The sequence below is a fragment of the Vombatus ursinus genome, unplaced genomic scaffold (genome assembly GCF_900497805.2).
Source record: "Vombatus ursinus unplaced genomic scaffold, bare-nosed wombat genome assembly UNPS02014946.1, whole genome shotgun sequence".
In the NCBI taxonomy this organism is placed as follows: Eukaryota; Metazoa; Chordata; class Mammalia; order Diprotodontia; family Vombatidae; genus Vombatus; species Vombatus ursinus.
The window spans coordinates 2,269,360-2,294,265 of record NW_020954724.1 but is presented as its reverse complement, the minus strand read 5'-3'; the positions used below and the strand labels follow the sequence as shown (position 1 = coordinate 2,294,265).

At 35.8% G+C, this 24,906-nt stretch overlaps 1 protein-coding gene across 5 annotated transcripts in view; it reads right to left on the bottom strand.

Moving 5' to 3' along the window:
* The window catches only part of CFTR (cystic fibrosis transmembrane conductance regulator), a 233,898-nt gene that overhangs the window by 188,747 nt on the left and 20,245 nt on the right, over positions 1-24,906 (bottom strand). For 4 of the 5 annotated variants that reach the window (XM_027845011.1, XM_027845012.1, XM_027845015.1 and 1 more), the window contains one exon: positions 2,500-2,610. The exons of the other annotated variant lie outside the window; for it this stretch is intronic. In XM_027845011.1, coding sequence (XP_027700812.1) covers positions 2,500-2,610 — 111 coding nt within the window. The remainder of the gene's footprint in view (positions 1-2,499; positions 2,611-24,906) is intronic. 5 annotated transcript variants of the gene reach the window in all.

The following is a 24,906-nucleotide window of genomic DNA, read 5'->3' as shown; positions in this document are numbered from 1 at the left end:
TTTTTATTCAGATGGGGTTCCTCCTGGAAGATTTGAGTTTGATTACTTCAAAACCAATGTTAAAAAAAATCTTAAATATTAAAAAAAATTTTCTCTGTGGTGAATTAATTACCCTTGGGTTCTCAAAAGCATGCAGTTTATAGTCTTAAAAAGTTGCCTAAGGCACTAAGAGGTTAAGTAACTTACCCAAAGTCCTACCACTAGTATGTATTAAAGGTATCTCTCTTGCACCTCTCTTGACTCTTCTAGGGTCAACTTTCTCCGCATGATCTCTCTTTTAGTTTAGTATTAGATACAGTTTTAAAAGTGAAAGATTTAAAATAGTAAACAAGATCAACTTAAGGAATTCACCATAGCTATTTTGTCATACCTAGTGTTAGGAATAGAAATTATGTAGTTAAGAAACTGAGAAATTCTGCCTGTATTTCTACTACACCGTTTGTTTACTTTTTGTTAAATACTATATCTGTCATTAGATATTATCATCTTGTAAAATATTGGTAGTGTTCAGTAATTTTCCCATTGTGTCCAACTCTTCATGACTCCATTTGGGGTTTTCTTGGCAAAGATACTGGAGTTTGCCATTTCTTTCTCCAGTTGTTCTCAGAGTATCCTGTTAATAAAAAGCTTAAAGTTCCATGCATCCCTATCTTTTTCTAAAGTAGCATTGTATTTCTAAAGAATATCAGTATATTGGGGGCAGCTAGGTGGTGCAGTGGATACAGCAACAGCCCTGGATTCAGGAGGACCTGAGTTCAAATCCAGCCTCAGACACATAATACTAACTGTGTGACCCTGGGCAAGTCATTTAACCCCCATTGCCTAGTCAAAACAAAAAACAAAAATCCAAGTCACTTAACCTCAATTGTCTCACCAAAAAAAAAAAATCAGTATGCACTATTCTCTAACCATTCAGAGATCAAATATACAATAACTTGTGTAAGCAGTTACAAAGTAGAGGACAATTCTGCATTTTGTAAACTGGCATGCCTATTAATGTCATTCTGCATAATAAAGGCAAGACACTCATGAGAAGATTCAAAGTCAAGCGAGATGCCTGTGTGCAACTCAGAGTTCTCCAGTCCAAGGAGTGGCCCTACACCTGGAGCCTGGAGTGAACCCTGTGCTCAACTCAGTCCCATGATTTCCATACTTCCTGGACAAGTGTCCAGGCTATTATCCATTGAAACCTTGGAAAGGCAAGAGGCTAGACTTTCTCTGAAGATCCAGGAACAGAATTCAGGAACTGGAAGTGACCTCAGTGGCCATCTAGTTCAACTTGTACATGCACTGGGAATCATCTGTTGCTTCTCATAAAGAGACTGGGGGTCTAGGTGATGTGAAAAGTTAAGTTTATAAAGGGCTCTACAAACATCTTTGGCAAGTGGTCATTCAGCTTGATCAAGCACAAATAAGAATAAAAAGAGGACAGATCATGAATTGAGAATAGTAGACAAAAGATGCTAAGATGGCATGCTAGTAAACTCAAGATAGTTAATACAATGGAGGCCCATTGTGTATTAGATTGTTGTTTGTCCTTTATTTTGAAGAGGACCAATGACATCATAGGGTGCTGTCTTGACTGGTGAGGGAATCAGAGTTAAGTGAGGCAGAGTTTCATGAAGTCATGAGCCTCACTCTCTCAGAGTCATCAAAGTCCTGTGGCAAGACAAAAGTCAGGACAACTGGTGATGACCCGGGATGCAGTGGATGACTATGTTAAGTAGATGGTCTTTGGAAGAATTATTGGGAGATGTGGTTAAGAATTATATAGAATGAGGTATGGAAAGATCATGATCTGCTTCCATAAGGGGAATGCCCCTCTCCCAATAAAATTATGGTTCTATCAATTTATAAATAAGCAATAGAAGAACAAAAATAATTTTGGATTTCTTTACAAGAGTAAATATTACTTCTTAACTGTCAAATAGCTGTTACATTAAAACAATCCCTACAGGCAATATATTGACTTAGAAAATCATAAATTAACATCATGTATGTTGTGTTTTTATCTATTTTGTTAAGCCTTTCCCAGTTACATGCTGGTGGCACTCACTGTGGGCTACAAGTTTGATACCTGTGGTCTAGTATATAATGGGGTGGGCTTGGAATCAGGAAGAGCTGGGTTCAAATTCTAGTTCCAATGACAACTATACGTGTTGTTCCTAGTCAAGTTATTGAATCACCAGGTACCTCAGGCCACTCCCTCAGATATCTTGAGGGTATCCCTAGTCTCATGTGTTAATGAAATGAGTTTCATATGGTGAAGAAATCATGGATCTTTAGAGTGTTTATAAGTTTTAAGGGTCCTAATAGCACTTTTTAAATTTCAGAAACTATAAAATTTATTATTTTGTTTCACTCTTTCCAATAGACAGTACTTACTACTATTCAAATTAACATTTCCCTCCAAATTACCTAATCACTTTTATGCTTCTAAAAACAGTATGGCAAGTACTTTTTACTCTTCAACTGTAAAACAGATACATATGATCATACCTTTCTAATTTTTCAGATAGATGGTCTGCAGAGTTAGAGGAGGGAATTTGATAAATGTCTGACAATTCCAAGCGTTGTCTGAAACCTTTCCTCAAAATTGGTCTAGTCCAACTGAAAAGTAAAATAAGAGAGAAATAAATATTAATTTCAGTCTGATTCTAAGATAAATTTAGACTGCAACTTGATTAATTTTTATGGGTGATATAATAAAACAAATTATTCATATGCATTTATAAATAGAATTACAAGCCAATTTAATATTCTTCAAGCATACTATCATTTAACTCCTCAGAAAGAAAAAAAAGGTCTGTATCACAATTGTACTTGAGACTCTAAAAGCTCTTTGTAGATAAGATCTCATGAGGCTTACCATTACACCTTATCACATATTTAATTATTTTGGCTCTATGTTCTGGATGAATTTTGAAAAATTGGATGATATATAGCTCAAGATTTTGTAAATAGTTTGCATTATTTAGTTTCAATAAATCATCTTATCTGACCAGGCTTAACTCTTAGAAGCCACAGAGCACGACTTTTGTATGGGTTTTGGGGGCTGTTTTTGTTTTTTTTTTTTTGGTTTGTTTTTTTGTTTTTGGTTTGTGTTTATCTATGCCCTGCAGCACTGTAAATAGTACCATGCAGTAACAGCCATTCAGTAACAATGAGTTTATGACAGCAATTAATTAAATAAATTGAACCTTAAACTGGGCAGGATCTGTCATTCTGATAGATAACTTTTAACCCTTAAAGTTTCAGATAGACAATGAGCTAGGCCTAGCCCTGAAAAAGTAGAGAGTAGGTAGGTCTGTTTCCAGCAAATTGCAAAGCTCTTTTTCTTTTGTACTGAGGTCCAAGCTTCTGATGAAAACAAAGGCCTACTTTTTCAATGCTAAAATTTCACTAATGTTTCTATATGGCAGCAGCAAAATATGGAATGCCACTGCATAGAGAACAATGGAGAGGTTCATGGTGGATATAGTAGTATACAGCATGGAACTCCAAAGAAGAACAGGAATAAAAGATGTCATGAAGGAATTGTGTGATAAGGACAGCGGATGGGCTAGTCATGTGGCAGCCAGACATGCAGAGTATTCGAATGATGTTGAGAAAATGAGGAAATCCTTCAGCTTGTTGGGTAAACTTCCCATAGAGAACATGTAGGAAAACATGGACAAGAGAGGTACAGGATGGACAGGAATGAATGGGCTGTAATTTATACTGTTGGAGTAAAATGGATCCATTTTAATATTTGAATATTAAAGCTTCACATTAGATTCAAGTGATATGACCTTCATTTTATAAACTGAAGAACAAAAATCAAAGTGGAGATTTCATAAGATGAAAAGAAAAATGAATACCTATTAACTGCATAGGCATAATGGCTAAAGTCCCATTCAAAAATATTTTTAAAAGAAACCAGAATTGTGATAATAACCTAAGTTTTTGTTTAATAAACAAGTATCCTGGTACTCTCCCACTAAACATAAAGCTTAGTGGCCTCCACTTTCTTACCTATCACTTACTTATTAGCCCCCTGAAATAGTGGTTTCTAATTATCCCCCCACCCAACTCAAAGGAAACTGTTTTCTCCAAGGTTACCAATGACTTCTCAGTTGCTAAATTCAATGGCCTTTTCTCAGTGTTTAGCCTTCTTGACCTCTCTGTAGCATCTGACACAAGTGACCACCACTGTTGGATACAATTTCTTTTCTAGGTTTTTTACAACACTGCTCTCTCTTTGTTCTTTTCCAATCTACCTGGCTCTTCCTTCTCAGACTCCTTTGATGGATCACCATCCCCATTCTACCCCTAATTTTGAATGTATCCCAAGATGTCTTGAGTATTTTCCTCTTATTATCAGTTTCCATGGGTTCAATTATCAACTCTCCTCAAATGACCCTCAAATCTAAATATTCAGTTCTCATCTCTCTCCAGAACTCTAGTTCCTTATCATCAACTTCCTGTGGGACATTCTTCTTGGATGTATAATGGGCATTTCAACCTTATTATGTCCAAAATAGAAATCATCTTCACCTTCAAAACTAACTTACTTCCTAACTTCCTCATTTCTGTTGAAGGTACCACCATTCTTCCATTCACCAAGGTTCTCAACATCAGATTATTCTGAATCGTCACTGTCCCTCACTCATAATATCCAATACAAGTCTTATCAATTCTACCTTATCAACATTTCTCATAAGTGTCTCTTATTATTCAATCACATGGCTACCATCCTACTAGTTTGGGCCTTTATGACCTCTCACCTGGACCATTGCAAGTCTCCTTATTGGTCTCCTTGACTCTAATCTCTACCTGCTTCAATTCATCCTACATACAGTTCCCAAACTGTTATTCCTAAAGTATAGGCCTTACCTTGCCATTTCTCTTCATATGGTCAAATACAAACTTCTCTGGTATAAAAAGTCCTTCATAATCTCTTTCCATCATGATGTTTCCAAACAGATTTCACATGACTCTTACACACTCTATATTCCTGCCAGACTGGCCTGGCTATTCCCCATGTATAACACTCCATCTCCATCACTGTGTTTTTGCACAGACTGTAACACATATCTGGGGAATGTTCTCCTTTATCACCTTTCCCTCTTAGAATTACTAACTCCTTTCAAGATTTATAACAAATGCCACTTTCTAATGGCCCTTCCTGATCCACCCAACCTGTTTTTCATGTTCTACCCCATTTTCATGTTCCACCCACTCCCTCATAATTATTTTGTATATACTTTTTATATATTTTGTATAGAGTTATCTGGGTACAGTATGTTTCCAGTAGAACCTAAGTTTCTTGAGGGTAAAAACTTTTGTATGTTTTATCTTTGTATTCCCAGCACCTAGCATGGTGCCAGGCAATATAAGACACAATAAATTCTTTCTGAGTTGAATGGAAAGAGAAATTTCCCAGAGACTTTTCTGGTTATGAAACCTTTTCCAACACTTACTTGCTTCAAGAAAAACTTCAGATCCCCATTAGAACTGGGTATAGACATCCTGATTCCCTAACTTTTAAAAAAAAATTATAGAGAACTTCCTTCCCTATAATCCCCTTCTTTTGACTTAGAGTTCTAAGCACTATACTCAGTGCCTGGCACATAATAAATAGGTGCTTAATAAATTCTAGCTGACTGACTGACTAATGTATTGTGGCATTTGGATTATGGTGTCCATGATAGATAAAAATATATGCTAAACTTACAAAGAAAAAGGAAATAATATTTTGGTATTATTGGAGACCCATCAACAATAGTGAAAAAAAGCTCAGATTCCATGTTAAGTATAAACATTATGTCATTCATCCAGATAGATAAATAGACAGACAGACAGACAGACAGGCATTAGGAGACTACGGTGACAAAGGCAAAATTCTAAGGCTGGTAACTTTTGTTTTCAATGGTCCACCACTGCACTTTCAGTACCCCCATTACCTGGTGTTAGATGCGTTAGTGCCTGTGCCTGGCTACTTTAGTAGGCACTCTGTGCCTCAACAGAACTTTCCCTTAGGCAGCACTTCATTCCTAGAACTTTTCCTCCTCCACTCATCAAACTTATCTATCCGTGACTAGTCTCATCCCTACAGGACTCTGTTTGATCTTTCAGGTTAGGTAGTCTCTTAAACCACTCATCACTTAGACATTAATGAATGATAACACCTTAATTAATCTGATAACTAATAGTAGTAGCTTTTCAATTGGGATTTTCAAGAAGTAACATAAAGCGTTACTAAGTAGGAACTTCAAGCATTTGGCAGAGATGGGAAGGGGTAAGAAAAAAATGGCAATGAGCGAGAGCCTCTCAAACATACCAACAAAGGATTGTATCATTTAGAACCTGAAAGAATTTTTGAGTTTATTTATTCTAACCCTAATGTTTTTAAAATTAAGAAACTGAGGCCCAGATAGGTGAAGTAACTTGTCCAAGATCACATAGTTAGTAAACAGTAGAACTGTGATTCAAAGTCATGTTCTCATGCCCCAAACCCAATGTCTTTTCCTCTATATCACAAGGGGGATAGTTTCTTATAGCAGCTCAATTGGTCCTATTCTGTGACTCTCTGGAACAAAGTTCATTTTTACCTTACATTTTTTCATTATTCTAAATAAATTAATACATCTTTAATGATCACGAATGAAATTCATGATTCAGCTTCTAAAATAAAGAGCAAGTCGATAAATTCCTCAGAAATTTATCTTGCCCAAATCAATAAATATTGACTCTCTATTCAAGTCAATAAGTATTCATTGAAGTCTTACTGTATAGAAAGTACAGGCCTAGGGAATGAGTAAGAAATACCTAAAGAATTGAAGAGATCACCATTCTCAAAAAATTGTTTATAACTTTCTCCCTTTTCCTTTTAGAGCTATAGCTAAAGTCATTATTTCCTTTTTTTCTCCTTTAGAACAGAGGTTCTTAATCTTTTTTGTGTATGCTATATACCCCTTTGGCAATGATGAAACTGATGGACCCCTTCTCAGAATAATATTTTTGAATGCATAAAATAAAATATATAGAATTAAGAAGGAAACTAATTATATTGAAATACAGTTAGGAATTTAAAAAAACAAAAACAAAAAACAAGTGCATGGGTTCCAGACCAAGAACCCCTGATCTACAGCTATCTCTAAGGTCAGTAAATGTCATTCTTTTCATGTGACTATGGTGCATTTCTCATTCATTTCAGAATAGCTTGACTTTAGGAGAAATTAATAAAACCTTCCTGCATCCTCTGAACCCTCATTATGTACCACGTGGTACCAAACACTGGGATTATGTACAAAATGAGTTCCTAAACAACAAATGAAGCTGAAATATTCCAACATGAAGGATAGAGAACAAAACTAATTCTACTACCTAAAGGGCTTGAAGCCATTAAGTGCTACTACTGGACACATCAACCACAGGTAACTGAACACAGCTTAGTCTATATTCATAACCTATAACTTCTGGAAGAGTATTGGAGCAAAGTAAATCATTCAGTAGTTGGCATCAAATCCGCCAAAGGCTTATCGGCTCTACAGGCAAACTCTCAAAAAGTGTCAAGAGTTCTTAAAATTGCAATATCTTCATGACATAGGAACAAAAAATGTTTTTGCTGACTTTGATAAGGATTGAACTCAAGGGAGATTTTTGTACCTTCACAGAGAGTAGGAGCATCTCATATTAACCCTCAATTCAGTCTTATAAGTACCAGAAATGGGCATTTATGCACAAATGTTTACTCTATGAAATTATAGCTATTAGGATAACCCAGAATCTAAACAATTCTGACAAAGTTGTAAAGATTTAGACAGGGCTTTGGATTACAATCATAGTACTTTTCCCTTGGCATTGCAGTAGAGATATAACTCAAATGCATCTATTTCTCAACAATTAAATTTCCAACTGTTTTATGATATCAGGGTAAACATATTTGCACAGCAGATCCTTCCATCTTTCCCTGATTCTTTTCTTCTCCTCCTCCTCCCTCTGTACCCCAAGTACAACCTGTGTGTTCTTTTACAATTAGCTAATATATAGTGACCATAGGGTTGAGAATCTGTTTACTGAAGACATGGAGTTATTTTGTAAAGTTCTGGCTATTTACAGTGGAAATTATAGCTAACCACTGACTACCAGCTAGTAGAATTGTCAAGTATAATTATAGGCATTTCCAATGTTTACAGTTTTGTTTTTTCTTTATATTTTAAATTGTTTTGGGGAAAAAAAGATTTTACATATTGTTTGGGTAAAATGCAATCTCCCGACTGATAGTGAATTGCTTTTAAAATCTGAAGTAAGAGAAACCTAACACTCCTGAAGGATATCTATTTTTATTCATATAGCTTAACTCCTTAAAAATATAAAATTTTCTAATTATAGCCATTCTTGAACTCACCAAATATGGATCTTTTTACAATACATAATTGAATTTTAAAATTATTTGACATTTGAAATTTGGCTGCACTAATCCACTTGAGAAGTCTAACATTTTCACCTACTGGAACCCAAGATAAAGGTCAACTATCAGATTTGTCTTGCTTCAAACTGACTTAGTTTATGTGAAACACTTATGCTTCTTACAGAATTTACATTTTTCTAGAATGTTAACTACCTGTAACAAATGGAAAATAAGGAAATTCAAACTAACGGCATGTAAACACTGCCAACCATAGCCAGATTAACATATCTAAAGGCTAATGCCCTTTATTAATGCATAGATACACAATACTAGAGCAACTGAGTGGAAACTCTCCCAGATCACTTTGTGTAGACAGGAATTACTCATCTAGTAAATTTATGGTGAATTTGAAAAAAGCTCTTGGTCAATCCCAACAGTTCAGACAAGATAGAGTTTTTCTGGGAGGGTGACAGAGGGAAGAATAGTATCATTTGGATTCACTGAATGATAGTAAAAAACCGCCATTTTGCTTTGTCTATGTTCTTATTTTGAGTAGACTTGAGGGAAAGTATAACTTAGTCTTCATTATGCTTAGTTGCAAAAACACTACAAATTTACTAAGTCATTTTTCAAATGTAAGCTTGAGGGTTTTCTAAATGAATTTGTAGATCCCTTGTTCATTGAATTTTAGATTCAGTAAGACTTGAACATTTTAAGTGTAGGTATCAACTCAAATGTTATGGGCTAAGAGGCTGACAAGAATTCAAGAGACCAAATGCAAAGGCCCAGAATTAAGAGTAGGGCAGTAGTTTCCTACCTACTAATTTAAGTACCTACATTTACTAAGTAATATCAGAGGCCCCATAAAATATCATAGTTATCTTCAAGAGCAAAACTCAGCCCTATGGGCAAAACCCAGCCCCATGGCTGTCATTCAACATATTGACTATCATTTATATATCAAATTTATTCAAGATTCAATGTAAGATGTGACAACAAATTTATCTTGTTTCATTAACCTGTGATCATTAATATCAAACATATAAAACAGAGACTAGGCTCATCAAATGAGTTAACCACTATTATGGAGGAGATCCTGTACAGAGTTCAAATTGAAAAGAGACTTCCCTTATATGGTGAAGTTTTTCAAATGTTCCTGTCTCTGGATGATCTAATATTGACTGCATCAAGCTACAGATAGTGCACTGTTTGTCCAAGATATGGATATACAAATGTAGGCATACATATATACATATATATACCCATATCCACATAGATATATACATATATTTTTACATCTATATCTATATCAATACTGATATGTCCAAGATATATATCTCTACAGAGATGGATTGATATAGCTCTCTCTATATATTTCTGTATCTCTCTCTATACTGAAGGACAAGCTCTATAAATTGTCTAACTAACTTCATATCATAATCTGGATAAGAGTCATTTCTTCATCCACTTGGTTTTTCTTGTGTGGGTAGTTAGGGCAAACTTATGAGTGGTTACAGATTATATCAAGAGTTTCCATGATATTCTATAGCCCAAATTATCCTGGTATTATTGTATGGCTATAAGTTATGGAATACTATAATTTCTAATTAATTAAAATGATTATTATTCCATGGGCTACAGAGAGTAATATAGTGGCCATAATCAGAACCAACATAAAACAAATAAGGAACTATAAAGAAGAACTGAAGTAAAGGAGGTTATCAAAGAAATGTATGATCAAAAAATATGAACTGGTTATGTAGTGAGGCTAAGAACATGGACAACTTGAGTGCTTCACTGGTTAACTACTGATGTTAGGGGGAAAAATGAAGGAGGGTCCAAGCATATTAGATGTTCTCCCTGTGGTAAATTTATGGAACTACCTGGTTAAGAGTTGAACAAGATGGGCCCGTAGTGACTGATGGGTTGGAGGGAATATTGACATTGATGAGCTCAGAGATACATTTGAATAGTTAAATAGTTAAGCACCTTTTGTTGTTGTTCAGTCATGCCCAGTTCTTCATGACCTATTTGGGATTTTCTTGGCAAAGATATTGGACTGGTTTGCCATTTCCTTCTCCCGCTCACTTTACAGATGAGGAACTGAGGAAAACAGAGTTAAATGACTTGCCCAGGGTCACATAGCCAGCTAAGTCTCTGAGGCCAGATTTGAACACAGGAAGATTAGTCTTCCTGATTCCAAGCCCAGTGCTATATCCACTGTGTCCACTTAGCTGTCCCATAATAAGTCTATAGAGAAGTGCTATGTGTAACTATGAAGTAACTATGGTGCAATAATATAAAACATAAAATGGGACTGTGTTTTCTTCAGACTGGATGAATTAAGGGAGTCAGTCCAGTAATAGGAAAGCAGATTAATATCATAATGATAATGTCTTAGATTTGTATTGTAATGTTTATCAGAAAACAGATAAAAGACAAATAAAGAATTCCCACAAAATTCTTCTTCCATCTGGAAAACTGCTCTGGGAAGAAATCAAAGAAATATATAATTACCAGAAGTCAAAAGGTTCAAAACACTGATATGAACTCACAAGGAATAAAACCTTTGCAATGTGGAGCTCAAAGGTACCTCAAAGGTACAGAGGACATCTAGTCCAAGCTACACCTAAACAAAAATCCCCATTAACCATACAGGGTAAGAGAGCAATACATATATATGTGTGTGTATGTATACATATACACACATATACATACATATATACATATCAAAGTACTATCATATACATTATTTCATTTGGTACTCATAACTACTTGGTGAGGCAAATATTATTATCTGCATTTACAAATATGGAAACTAAGCTCAGGGAAATCCAAGTTACTTGCCCATGGTCACACAATCAATACAGGATGGAATTAAAACTAGAGTAGAAAGAGAATCTGACTCACAGTCTAGTGGTTTTTGCTACTAGGAGTCAGAATACTCATTCAGGATTCCAGTCTAGGCTGTACCACTTATTAATCATATGAGTATAAGCAATTTACTTAATTTCTCTATTTTTCTCATTTCTAAAAACTGGAAATAAAAATGCTTCTACTGTCTTCCTCTCACTTTTGTTGTGAGAATCAAATGCAATAAAACATGCAAAAAATGCTTTGTAGATTGTAAAGCAATATACAAATGTAAAGAGTTACTTTCTCATTATTGCACTTCCTTAGCTAGATAGGAATAATTTCTTTTACCTGTATTCTAAATTAATCATTCAATCAATAAACATCCATTAAGCTCCTACTATGTACCAGGTACTGTGCTAAGTGCTGGGGATACAAAAAAAGAGGCAAAAAACAGTCCTTGCCATCAAGGAGCTTACCGTTTAACAAGGGGGACAGCATGCAAACAATATTTATAAACAAAGCAAGCTATATACAAGATAAAATTTTGTTCAATCTTTTTTCAGTTGTCTCCAACTTTATACACTCTACAGTAACAGGGAAGGTAGTGGGGAGAGGAGAGGATTTAGAGGAAAAGATAATGAGTTCTGTTTTAGATATGCTGAGTTTAAGTCATCTACTCAGAAAGTTGCCATTTGTAAAGAAATGTACACCCTTGTGAAAAATTCAAACAACAGTGTCATGTGCTTATGCCAAGTTTAGAAGGGCTCTCTGAAATAATGATTTGTCACAGATATATACAGTGATTAGCATGTTCAGAAATTTAGTTGTGGTCCCTTAAATGAATTGAGTCCTTAACTGTAGTGTCTAGATGATACTAAAAATGATTAATATCTTGTAAATGGTATGAGGAACTAAGCATTACTGACAAGGAACATGGTTTGTATAAATAATGCTAATCCTCTAATTTTCAGAAACCAAAAGACTCACCAGCTGAAACACCAGTACATCCAGAAAAGTTAATAAATGTGAGATTAAAGTAAACAAGTAAAGCAAGCAGAGTCATAGACAACAATTTAAAAAGATGGCTTCCAACAGTTACTCCAGATTCCTATAGTATAGGAGGAAAAAAAACTTCACTTGCATAATTTGTATCTCTCTGAATTGTGAAAGGAAAGGCCATTGAGCCTCCCCAGAAAGAAAAAAAAAATCCAACCATCTTGAGACTAGGAAAAGAAACAAAAAGTGATTTACAGCCCTAGTACCTATGTATTTGGGAAAAGCAATCTCAGTGTTTCTTGCCATTCTTTTTATTTAGTTTTTATTCTTGATTAGATGCTATCTGGGCATTTAGCCACAGACAAAAGACACGAAATGTATTGTCATTAGAACAATGAGACTGGCTTAACTGGAGAGGAAGGTAAGGTGATTAACCATCCTGTAAATTAGCTACATCCTGCACTATTTCATCTTTCAGAACTGTTTTTAACTAGGGATGACAGCTCTAAAAATATATTTGAAACCAAGAAAATAAGGAAGAGGGGAAATAGACATATCTTAAGGTTTAAGCTAAAAAAAAAAATACTCTAGTTTACTGGCTGGCATTTTAAAAAAAGCTGCTACATAGAACAGTGTGTTGGTCTATCAGAATTGCACTACTGGGTGTTATTATAAGCTCTTTCAATAGAGAATTTGGCAGAGAACTAGTTTTAAATGTTTGCTATAACTGCTAAGATGGAAAGAAGGGAAATGAGTTCTATTTCTCCTACTGACTAGGGAGTGACAAAATCACCTCCACTGAATGACATAAGGATATAACCCATATGACATATTGGTTTAACTTTGCTGATGTTTGCTTTACAATTATCTTATTTCTTTGGTATTCCCTCCCTTTTCTAGAACCCTCTGTTCTTTGTTGTACTTCTTTCTTTGTTTTTCTAGTTTATTCATCACTGAGACCCAAAATAAATACTAGCCAATGGGCTTTTCTGTCCTCTGCAGATAAACACCCTTGCCATTTTGGTACTATGGTTATAATCCTGGCATTGACTCAACAGTTGGAACCAGAGGCAATTAGTTATTTTTCTCCTTGAAGTATTTTTCTAAGTGTGGGAACACAACTTGCCTGAGAACTTTAATGTAATATACCAAAGAACAATACCTTATGCGTGGGTAGTATCACATTCAAATAGAAATGGAACCACTTAACTATACATAAGGATCCTTGCAGGCCATATATTGACTTAACTTTTAAATGCAATATTATCTATGTTTTATTGTATTTTAATCTATTTTTTGTTTTATCTGTTTCCCAACGACATTTTAATCTGGTTCAGGCTGTGAACCACGTGAGGTCCAAGGGTCCCAGGCTTGATACCTTTACCTTGCAGTAACAGAGTATGCTCACATATGTTATCTTCAACTCAATTAAAAAAAAAACAAACCTGCATGCCTCTAAAATGGATTTAAAGCCATATCTCTCATAATCACCAAAAAAAAAAAAAAACTCTGATAGATCAAGACTTGGAAGGGACCTGATGTTCCCCATTTTACAGATAAGGAAACTAACGCCCATAGAGGTTAAGTGATTTGACCAAGGCCACATGAGTAACAAGAAACGTAGACATGAGATTTAAATACAAAGCCAGTGCTTTTTTTCATGGTACCATGTTGTCCCAAAACTCAGTGAGATTTGCTTGTTGACTCAGATGAAACCTGAAGAAAATGTCTGCATGGGTAAGGAATAGCCGAGGCACCTCCTCTGCCCCCCAGGAACTTGAAAGACATTTTATAATGATAACTAAGCTGAACTTTAGACTACCAAAATCTCCAGGATAGATTAGAAACCCCAGAAAAACTGCTGGCTGGTCTGACTACCCAGAGGGCTCACCATACGCAGAGACATCCTTGAAACCAAACTGGGTTCAAGCAGAGATTTTTCTGAATGGCTACAGCAGATTGGAGCATCCCTTAAATTGGGCAGGTACCCTAAGACTGAGAATTCAGGTCTCCCCATCTATTCTCCAACCCCACCCCAATATACACACAAAAAGCTCAAGGCCCTGTGTGCTGTTGGTTATGAGCCTTAAGAGGAATCTAAGCTTCATGTTAGGCATTGTTGGCTCATAGCAAAGCCCCTCCAAACTGTTTAACTGAAATCAAACATTTTTTGCCTCTTCTTGGTTAACTTGAATTGTCATAAATATCTATTTTCTGTTTTCTGCATTTCTTCATCAAGGAGTATGAAGCCAATAAACACATTTGGATTTTTGTCATTTGTTGTTCAGTAGTGTCTGACTCTGCATGACTGAATTTGGGGTTTTCTTGGCAAAAATGCTGGAGTAGTTTGCCATTTCCTTCTTCAGCTCATTTTACAGATGAGGAAACTGAGGCAAAGTGGGGTAAGTGACTTGCCCAGGGTCACACAGTTAGTAAATGTCTAAGGCTATATTTAAACTCAGATCTTCCTGACTCTAGGCCTGGCACTCTATCCACTGTGTCACCTAGCTGCCCTAAGTTTGGGTTACTCAAATACATAATTAATCACCCCTAAGCCCTTATAAATGTTGAAATACAAAAAAAATACAATCAGATATCCTCCAGAGTAACTCACCTTTGTTATATATAGAACCTTTTTTTGTTCAAGGAGAACCCCTTAATTTGTTTTTTATATCTACGCACTGGTTTCTATCCTGTAGGGTCATTCGGTCTGACAGAACAGTGCCACAGAATTATATTTTATTTACATGCCATACAAGTCGAAACCAGAGAATTTTCAACATCTAACTCATCATACCCCAACACTTTGCAAAAGTATACCTTAAGCCTCTCCTTGATTCTTCAGTTATCATAATTTTCTAAAGGGATATGATTTGGATAAAAACAAGTAATAGAACAATGAACACTGTGGGAAGGAGAGGTGAGAGGGAAGGAAAATAAATTCTTGTTAACTGAAAAAAAAAATGTAATTAAATTTTTTAAGATGCTAAATTTGGGATGACTTTAGATTTGCAATTCAGCATCTTCTGGTTTTTATCCTCTAAAGAAATATATTCTGCCATGTAATTTACACCTCCTACTTAAACTATATGAGAGATATCAGTCAAAAGTGTTAACATATAGTAATGTAACATGGGTTTGTAATCGTAAATGAGGATTCAAGTCTCCATAACAAATTATTCAACTTTATTCAGAAAGTATTAAGTGTCTAATACATAAAAACCATGATGTGATCTATTTTCTTAAATATGTGAGAAGAAAAAAAGAACAATATATTTGTCTCAGTTGTAAAGAGAAGAAAAATTTTTATGTAAGAGATGGGAGAAATTATTTGAGACAAAATAATAAATTTTCATTATATAATGACAAAAGTATTTTCCCCCAAAAAAAACAGCTATTTCAGAAATAAAAATAAAAATTTGGTTGAAATTATTGCTAGTAAAAATATCAAATAAAGGTCTAATGCTTAATTAAGTTAATGCTAACTTTTATATATCAAGAAGAATATTATACATTTTCATTAAAGAAATGGCCAGATGATATTGATAGATAATTATTGAAGGAAAAAAATATAAATGGTTAACAATGCGAAAATAGGGACAAATTTCCTACAAAAAAAAAAACTTAGATCAAATCAACCTTAATATACCATTTTATATCCGTTAAATTGAAAAAAAATACTCCCCCAAATTATAACATTCAATGTTGGTAGGATTAGGGGTGATAAGATAATCTATCCTATTTGTTAAAATACCAGAGACTAATCAAGCTCTAATTTGAAGTGGGATGAAGATCACTCACCTTTTCAGTCTTCTCCAGCAAGCTTAGGCCAAATAAAAAATTTGCATAGAACAAAGGAGCATGGTAGAAGGAAGTTGAAAGCAATTTTCTCACCACAATTTCACTTACTTTCTTTTCTATTTGAGGAAGCAAAGCCCTGGGAAATATTTGCTACCACTAAGAAGGTATGATAAGCAATTAAAAAAAAATAAAAGGAATTTTTGACCATAAATAAAATGAGAAGTAGACTGAGGGAGTCAGAGAAGACTGGAAAAGAACATAGTTTGCATGATCTCAGGTAGAATACTACTACCCTAGTTGTAGTCTGACAGAGAAAAGTGGTTCATAGCCAGAGGCATCAACATGGCATTATGTTTCCAAAAAGATTAAGATTTCCTAGAGTCAGGAAGACTTGAGTTCAAATCAGCTCTTAGACATTTACTAGTGACCATGCTAGTCACTTGAACCCTATTTGTCTCAGTTTCCTCAACTATAAAATGGGGATAAAAACATCACTATTTATTCCTTTTCCCTTACCATTAGCATAAATAAACTATAAAACAGGGATAATAACATCACTACTTATTCCTTTTCCCTTCCATTAATATAAATAATTGTAACCTCTCCTTCTTAAGGAGTCTTACCCTCATCCTTCATGGATAGTGAATAGAGTAGCATGTGGCCTTGAAGAAGATTCTTTGGCTGAAAACTAGAGCCAAAGTACAATAAAAAAAAAAATGAAAAAGTTTACTAAAAAGAGTTATAACCCTGTCCTATTGGGAAAAGGTTTATCAACAACAGCTTCCCCAGTAGATAATAATAGCTAATATTTATATAGTGCTTTAAAACTTACAAAGATCTTTTGTAAATATTATTTTATCCTTACAGCAACTATGGAAACTGGGTGATATTTTTATCTCCATTTATAGATTAAGAAACTAAGGGCAGACACCAGGTAAGTGTCACACACCCTTATAAATATCTCTAGTATAGTTTAAATAGGAGATGTAAATTATGTGGTAGAAAACAAGTCCCCAAAGGATAAAGAGTAGTAGATACTAAAGTGTAAATCTGAAGTCACTTCAAATTTAGCTTTTTTAAAACTTTCTTTTTTTTTTCTCCAGTTAACAAGGTTATATGAACCCAAGTCTTTCTGACTCCTGGTCCAGAATTCTATCCATGGTACCACCTAGCTAGCTGCCTATAGATAGTGGAAAGAATACTAGGTGACTTTGAAGATAGCTAAATAGCACAAGACTAGGTGCAACAGAGAAGTGATACTTAGGAGCTGTGCTAAGTGATGTACTATGGGGAAGAAACATTCAGGGCTTAGAACAAAAATCACTAAAAGACATCAGCAGTATCAGGGGATTTTCACCCTTGTACATGTGTTCTAATCATGTGAATTGCCTGAAGAGGTGGGGGGTTTTGGGGTGCTCCTAGATGCACAGAGGCACCCCAAGATCACAGGAGGTTTTGGGGTGCTGGGGAAAAGCCCAGATCGCGGTGCCAAATCTGCCTGAATGAATTCAACCCAGATCTTCTTTCAACCAAAGAAAAAGTTTATTAAAGAAAAAGCATATAGGCCAGACTCCCAAGGAACCCAAACATCAGTGATCTAAATGGGGGCTGGGGGCTAAGGAGGCCATGTGACACTAAGCATCTGAATGAGGCAAAGATGAGTCTTAAGTACAGAAAGACTAGGGGAGTGGTCTAGGAGTGGCCAAGCAGTTTGGAGTGACAGGAGAGGAGAGGTCTAAGAAGATCTGGATGGGAGTAGCCAGCAAGCCGGGGTGAACAGAACTCATGGGTCCTGGATTAAGGGTGGGATCTGGCCAGTAAGGCAAAACAATGGAATGAGAGGCCAGTTGAAGGGGGAGGTGATAAAGAAAAGGGTCCAGGTGAGAATTTCGTTTGGAATGTCTGAGAGATTTGAACAGACAATGAGAATAGATAATGAAGGGAACTGGAAGACAGGGAAGTTTGCTTTCAAAGAGCTTTTAAAGGGAAATAAGGCAGTTTCTAAAACTTTAAGGTTTTCCTGGGACTGGTAGACAAACTGAAGTCAGGTTCTTTTTGGGGCCGGGAAGGAAAGCGCATTTGAATAAGATTTCAAAGAGAGAATGTAAAGGTTTTAAGGTTTTTCTGGGAATTGTAAACAAAGGAGCCAAATTCCTTTTGATGAAAAGGGGCAAAGGTAAACCTCTTCATTGCCCATATATGAAAGTCAATAAATGAGTCCTATGTATGTATATCTACTCTTCCCATTGAATGAATATTATTGTTATTATTGGTCCTTCATTCTTGAAGAGGACCAATGACATCAATGACATCACAAAGGGGATGTCTAGACCTGAGCATAAATTAGATTTAAGCAAAGCACAGCTTCACAAAATCATCAGCTTTACTCTCTCCTCCAGAGTCATCAAGTCCAATGACAAGACAAAAGTCATGAGGACTGACAATGGCCCAGGATAGTGACCTAGGCCTTTCTAAATTAAAGTCTTTCCCAGGTTTCAGTTTGTCTGAGGCCCCACCCATTCAATGACTAAGGGCTAGGTAAGAATGGAGACAAAAGATGTAGGCAATTTACCATCACAAATATATCAATCTGGGAGGGGCAGACCCTCAGAGTTTCTGGTCAGAACAGAAAATAATTGCTATTTATTTATTTATTTTAAGCCAACAAAACCTAAACAATGAGTCACAAAGACTTGGGCTGGGGGCTATCATTGGCCATTCAATGAAAGCTAAAGTGATTTGGGTTTAAGGGTGTAGTCAAGTAGTTCCATTTGAAACACAAGGGCTATTTTAAAGCCATTTTTTCAGAGCTATATTTCAAGAAATCATAAATGAAAACTTCTCAGGACAAAAAGCAAATTGTCCCAGTTTTTTTAAAAACAAACAAACAAAGATTTAAAACATTAAAACCCCAAAATATAAGTGACCAAAAATAATATTCCTATGGACAGAGCACACACATGTAGCATCCCAAGTGGAGATAGGGACCACATGTGGTGCAGGAAAGAGGAAGAGGAGGAAAAGGAGAGGGAGGAGGAGAGGGAGAAGCAGAAAAAGAAGAACAAGAAGAAGAAGAAAGGAGGAGGAGGAGGAGGAGAAGGAGAATGAGAAGGAGAAGGAGGAAAAGGAGAACAAGGAGAAGGAGAACAAGAAGGAGAAGGAGAAGAAGAAGGAGAATGAGAAGAAAGCAGCTCTCCAATTACCCAACTGCTGCTCCAGTTGGCAGGTTGGATACCAAGAGGGCAACTACTACTACTCACAGATAACATGGTAAAGACAGTTAATATAAAACCTTTTAAAAACCTGGTTTACTCTTTCCCACAGATACACACAACATCCATGGGAGGAGTAAACTTAAGTTTAGACTACAATAGTAGTGACGCACACGTGTAAGAAATATGTGTGACATAGGTTTAACTCACAAGACCTGCTCTGGAAGTCTTTCTCTCTGTGAAGAGACCTCATGCAGAATCCTTTGTTGTTCTTGTTGTTCATCCTTAGTTCTCCAAAGAAGACCAATGACATCACAAGGATGATGTCTTGACTTGTACATGAATTGGATTCAAGTGAGGGAAAGTTGCACATGAACCTCACTCTCTCTTCCAGAGTCATCTTGGAGTGAAAGTGGTAAATGGTGGGAGTGATCCAAGGCTGAGGCTTGGTAGGCTTACCTGGTAAAATGGTAAGGGGGCTAGGGATTCAGGAGATGAGGACAGTGTAGAGTTGAGTTGGTTCACCATGGAATCAAGATGGGGAGAAGAAGAGGGAGTGACTGGTGCAGGGGAGATATTCTGGTACAGAAGTGAAGGGTAAAGGGATTGTCACAGTGTGGATAATGAATAGGGTTTTATAAGAGAAAGCAGAGGTAGAGGGGTAAGGCCAACAGATTATGATCTGATAAGGGGATTTCAGAATTCTTGTACGTGGACACGATATATTTGTGAATGATGGCAAAATTAAGGAAATGATGATTTGGTGAGTGGCTGAAGAGAAGCAGAAGAGGAGCTCACTGGAAGTGAATAGGCTGAGAATTAAGTGTGTGTATATTTGTGGAAGAGTGATTTCCAGGCGTATGAGAGTGTATTCTTTGTTACTTTTATTTCTATGCTATTTCATTAAATGCCTTTTTAAAACAACCGAACAAAAAACCTGTGTACATCCACTGGCTGACTACTAAAAGTAAGCATACAAGTTAGAACTTGGCTTTTATGGTTGAAAAAGTATTCTGACCCACAAATTACCTAACACCTAGGTAAAGCTTTCTAGTGACATGGTAGTGAGGGGTCCCCATGCCTGGAATTCTACCTCTTGGCTTCCTTGGCTTCCTTCAAGTCCTAGGTAAAGTCTTACCTTTTGCAAGAAACCTTTCCAGTCCTCCTTAATCTTAGGATCTTCCCAATGAGATTATGTCCAATTTATCCTTTTCTGTTTGCACATATTTCTTTGCATTTTGTTTCCCCAATTAAATTGTGAACTCCTTGAGAGCAAGTACTCTTTTTGGCCTTCTTTGTGTCCTCAACCCTTAGCACAGTGACTAGTATAGGTGCTTAATAAATGCTTATTGTTGTTGATATACATTATTGGTAGGATAATAGCCTGATGCAAACCTTTTAGAGTGCAATCTGGCAACATGTAAGTGTTAGAAAACTAAACATATCCTTTTACCCACCCATCCCATTCCTACACCTCTATATTAAAAAAAAATTATTAAAAGGCAAAAAAGATGTGCCTCTATGAAAATATTTCATAAATGCCTATTTTGTGATAGCAAAAAGCCTGAAAATAATCTATGTTCTCCAACAATTAGAAAATAGCTGAATAAATCATGGCATATTAAGATAAAGCAATATATAGCACTATAAAGACAAGAAATACAAAAAATAAATAAGAAAATAAAGAAATAATACTTTAATGTAATGAAAAGTGCTAGTTAACTAAAAGAATGAATAAATTAAGTGAGAACCAGAACACCACATTATGCATATAGCAATAAATTTGTAACAAACCAAAGGTAACAGAGTTGATAAGTATACAAACAGATATAGAAGGAGATACAAAGCAAAAGTATTTTGTTTTTTGTTTATTTGTTCATTTTATTTTGTTAAGATGTATTTATTGTATAATTGTTGGGGACTTTCCTTTCCATTGAACTAAGGTATAAATATAAGGTATAAATATGAGGTATAAATAAGGTACAAATCTAGGGGTTGTTTGGTTTATTTGGTAGCTTACTGTTGTTTGCAGTAATGCTACATTTATATTAACAACAATAAAAAAGAAATTTTGGAATTTCCTTCCATTTTAATGGCTATATCATCTCCTATCCCCACAGTCTCTTCTAGCCTTTAGTATTAATAATTTTTATACAAGTTTTTAAAGCAATGTGATGCAATAGTTTTAGTCTATCTTTAGAATGGATTTTTTTATCTCTAAATATGCTAATTAGTCTTTTTTTTTTAAACATTCTTTACTATTCCATTCTCATTGTTCTATCCTCTACAAACTGGCCTCTTACTGTTCCTCACATAATGATGTTCCTCAAGCTGTCTCCCATACTTTGAATGAATTCCATCTTCTCTTCTCCCTCTTAGAATCCTAGTTTCCTTCAAAGTCCAGTTCAATCATATCCCACATGAGGTCCTTTCTGGTCTCCACAGCTTCTAGTGCCTTCTCTCTCAAAATACCTTTTATTTATTTATTTATTCATTCATTCATTTATATTTTTGGATATGCTAGCATGTGTACATGTTATCTCCCCTGATGGAATGTAAACTCCTTAAGGGAAGGGACTGTCTCCTTTCTGTCTTTTTGTTCTTTGTGCCTACCACAGTGCTTGACACTCAGAAGGCAACAAATGCTTGTTGGTTGTTAAAAAAATAATGTGTCAAATGTCACTTTCATTTGCATCAAGCTGGTTGTTACAGTGGCATTTTCTTGGCTTTTAGGGAAGGTGCATTTTGACATACTCTGTGTACTAGGGACAGGATAGGATTCAAGGACTCAAGCTGCAGCACTGATGTGACTCTTCAAATCAATCAACCAATCTATAAGAATTTATTAGATGCCTCATGTGTGCCAGCATTGTGCTAGGCTCTAGTCATACAAATATAAAAGTGAGACAGTCCTTGATCTGAATTTACCTCCTATTAGAGGATATAACATGTTCACTGATAAGTAAATAAATAATATAGGAAAAAAATACAAAGTGATTTCAGAGCAGGGCATCATAACAGCTTTGGAAATCAGGAAAGCTGCAATGGCTGAAAGCCTTGAGAATAAAGTGCCTAAACCACAGCAATAGAAGTTAAACAGCTGCTACTCCTAGTTTTCTCTGAATTCCCCCACTCTTGCCTTCCACCCAATCCCAGAAAAACATGGAAAAGTTCTATCAGATTGAGTTTAAGATCTACCAACACATCTTGGTCAACTAGTTAGGGATCATGCTTTAAAAAGTCTCCTTATTTATAGGCAGGAAGATATAGGTAGGAACTGGTCCATAATCTCATTGGAGATGAACACACCAAAGCCCTAAGCCTCATTTTTTTTTCTATTTGTGTAATTGAGATAATATTAAGCAGCTGAAGGGATGATTAATTTATTAACTCATTTACTGATTATGAAATGCTTGAGCAATCCAAAATGTTATGCAAATACAAAATTGTAACCTTTTCAATCAGGTACACAAGATCTTAGGAAATCAGAAATGTTAAACTGTGATGGAAATGGCTGAATTGAGTGGAAATATGTTTATGGTGATTAATAGTTAAATCAAAAACATCTTTTAACTTATAGATACCTCAAAAATCATCTTGAGTTGTTTTTTTCTATATTTTACTCTTTATAATCCTGAACTTGAAAGGAATCTTCCAGCCAGATTCTCTCCCTTTTGAACTCTGTAGGAGCTCCCACTGCATGAGCTCATCCATAATATGATAGTCATTTAGCAAAAGAATAAGATAATCAAGAATTACTAAAAAACAAAACAAAACAAAACAAACAAACAAAAACTTCCAGCCACTGTCGGTGTCTTATGGGATTATATTATCATTCCATAGCATTGCTTTCATAAAGTACTTAGAAAGCCAAAATTGAACTCTGAAAAAGTATTCACCTATTCTCATTAGAACTTTGTTTTGTACCAACACTCACCAAAGGTGATGGCACATTAGAGAATAACAGCCTTTGAATATCTAGAAATGAAATTCTTTCTCATTTTGTCCTCCCACTCCTGAAATCCCTTCAGTAACTCAAAAGTCATTTAAAAATAGCCTGATGGAAACAATTTGTGCATTTATACACTCAAATAATATCTAGGCTATATAGCCCAAGTGTGAAAATCAGCCCATTTGTAATTAAGCAAATTTTTCCACCATTACTCTATTAAAGCTTAACTGAAATGTCAACACACTATGAAAGAAGCCTGGTAATGTATAATTACCTGCACTTGTGATAATCACAATCTTAAAAATATATATAAATGGTACAATATACCAGGATTTAAGAATTCATCTTTGATGAATTAGAAAGTTAAAGAAAGACAGAAGAACTAATCTCTACTTGGGCAAAAGTTTCTTTATATCCTTATCTGAAGTCTAAACCAACCATTGCAATGGTTTCTTTTTTTTTTTTAACAGTACTAAATGTTTCCCCTGATTTGGTCAGGGTTAATCTATTCAAAAACAATGCAGGTGCCCTATATGCTCAACATCTAACTAAAGCATGCACACGTTTGTTTGTTTTTTTTTTAATTTACAAAAGATGGGCAACTTAAACAATCACTCCCTCCTCATAGTTCTCATATATTATACTGGTTACATTAATCATATGCATTCAATATATTTCATTGTAACTCTATTTATGTCTTAAGTCCTTACTAGATTGGGAGCTTCATGAAGACAGAGACCATACCAGCCCTGTCCCCAGACCTATCATTGAGAGAAGCAACCCCCATGGAAAGGTAAACCATTATTTTTGTCACCATCAACACCAAATGTTGATCAACTGACACCAACAGACAAGCACAAGGGCCCCAGGAAAAGTAGCACTCTCCTCTACAACCAGCCCATTAGCTCTTCTTCCAGTCAAGCCCCTGTAAACATTATCTAAGGAAGCAACTCCTGTGGAAAAGGATCTAGCCACTCCAACTAAGTGCTGACCAACTGCCACACCTGATACTTCCAAGCCAGCACAGCTGATGCAGCAAAGGCATCCTGAGGAAGAGACAATAGGCGTCATGCTCCAGGAGAGTCAAACCACAACTACCACTTCAGCTCTCACCTCCTCCCAGACACCAATGGTGACAGTCTAATACTCTGAGCCCAAAAGCCCTGAAAATAGCAGTGCCTTGATACTCCCCAGACCATCAACCCTGCTCCTAGCTCTGCCCCTATATTCATAATATAGGGGAGCAACCCCTGTGAAGTTTTGACATGGCAAATGCAGCCACAGCTAAGGAAGAAAAACGTTCTCACCACCATCTAACACTGTCAAATGGTTCAACATCATAAACAGAGAAGGTTTTATTAGTGGAAATAGTACTAACAAAGATGTATCACCATCTATTTTGCTGCACCATAATGATCATGGGACCCTTCCATCTGATTTACCTTTCCATCAGATTTACAGTGGCAACCTCCTAGATACCTTGTCTCTCTATTAGAATGTGAGTCCCTAGAGAGCAGACACTCTTCACTTTTCTATTTCTATAAATAGCTCTTAACTTAGTATAGTACTTTACACATAATAAATATTTTTTCCTTCATTCATGCGTCTCATCCCAACTCTTGTGTCTTCTTTAGCACTCCAATTAATCAATTAATCAACACTTATTAGGCACCTACTATGTGCCAGGTGCAACC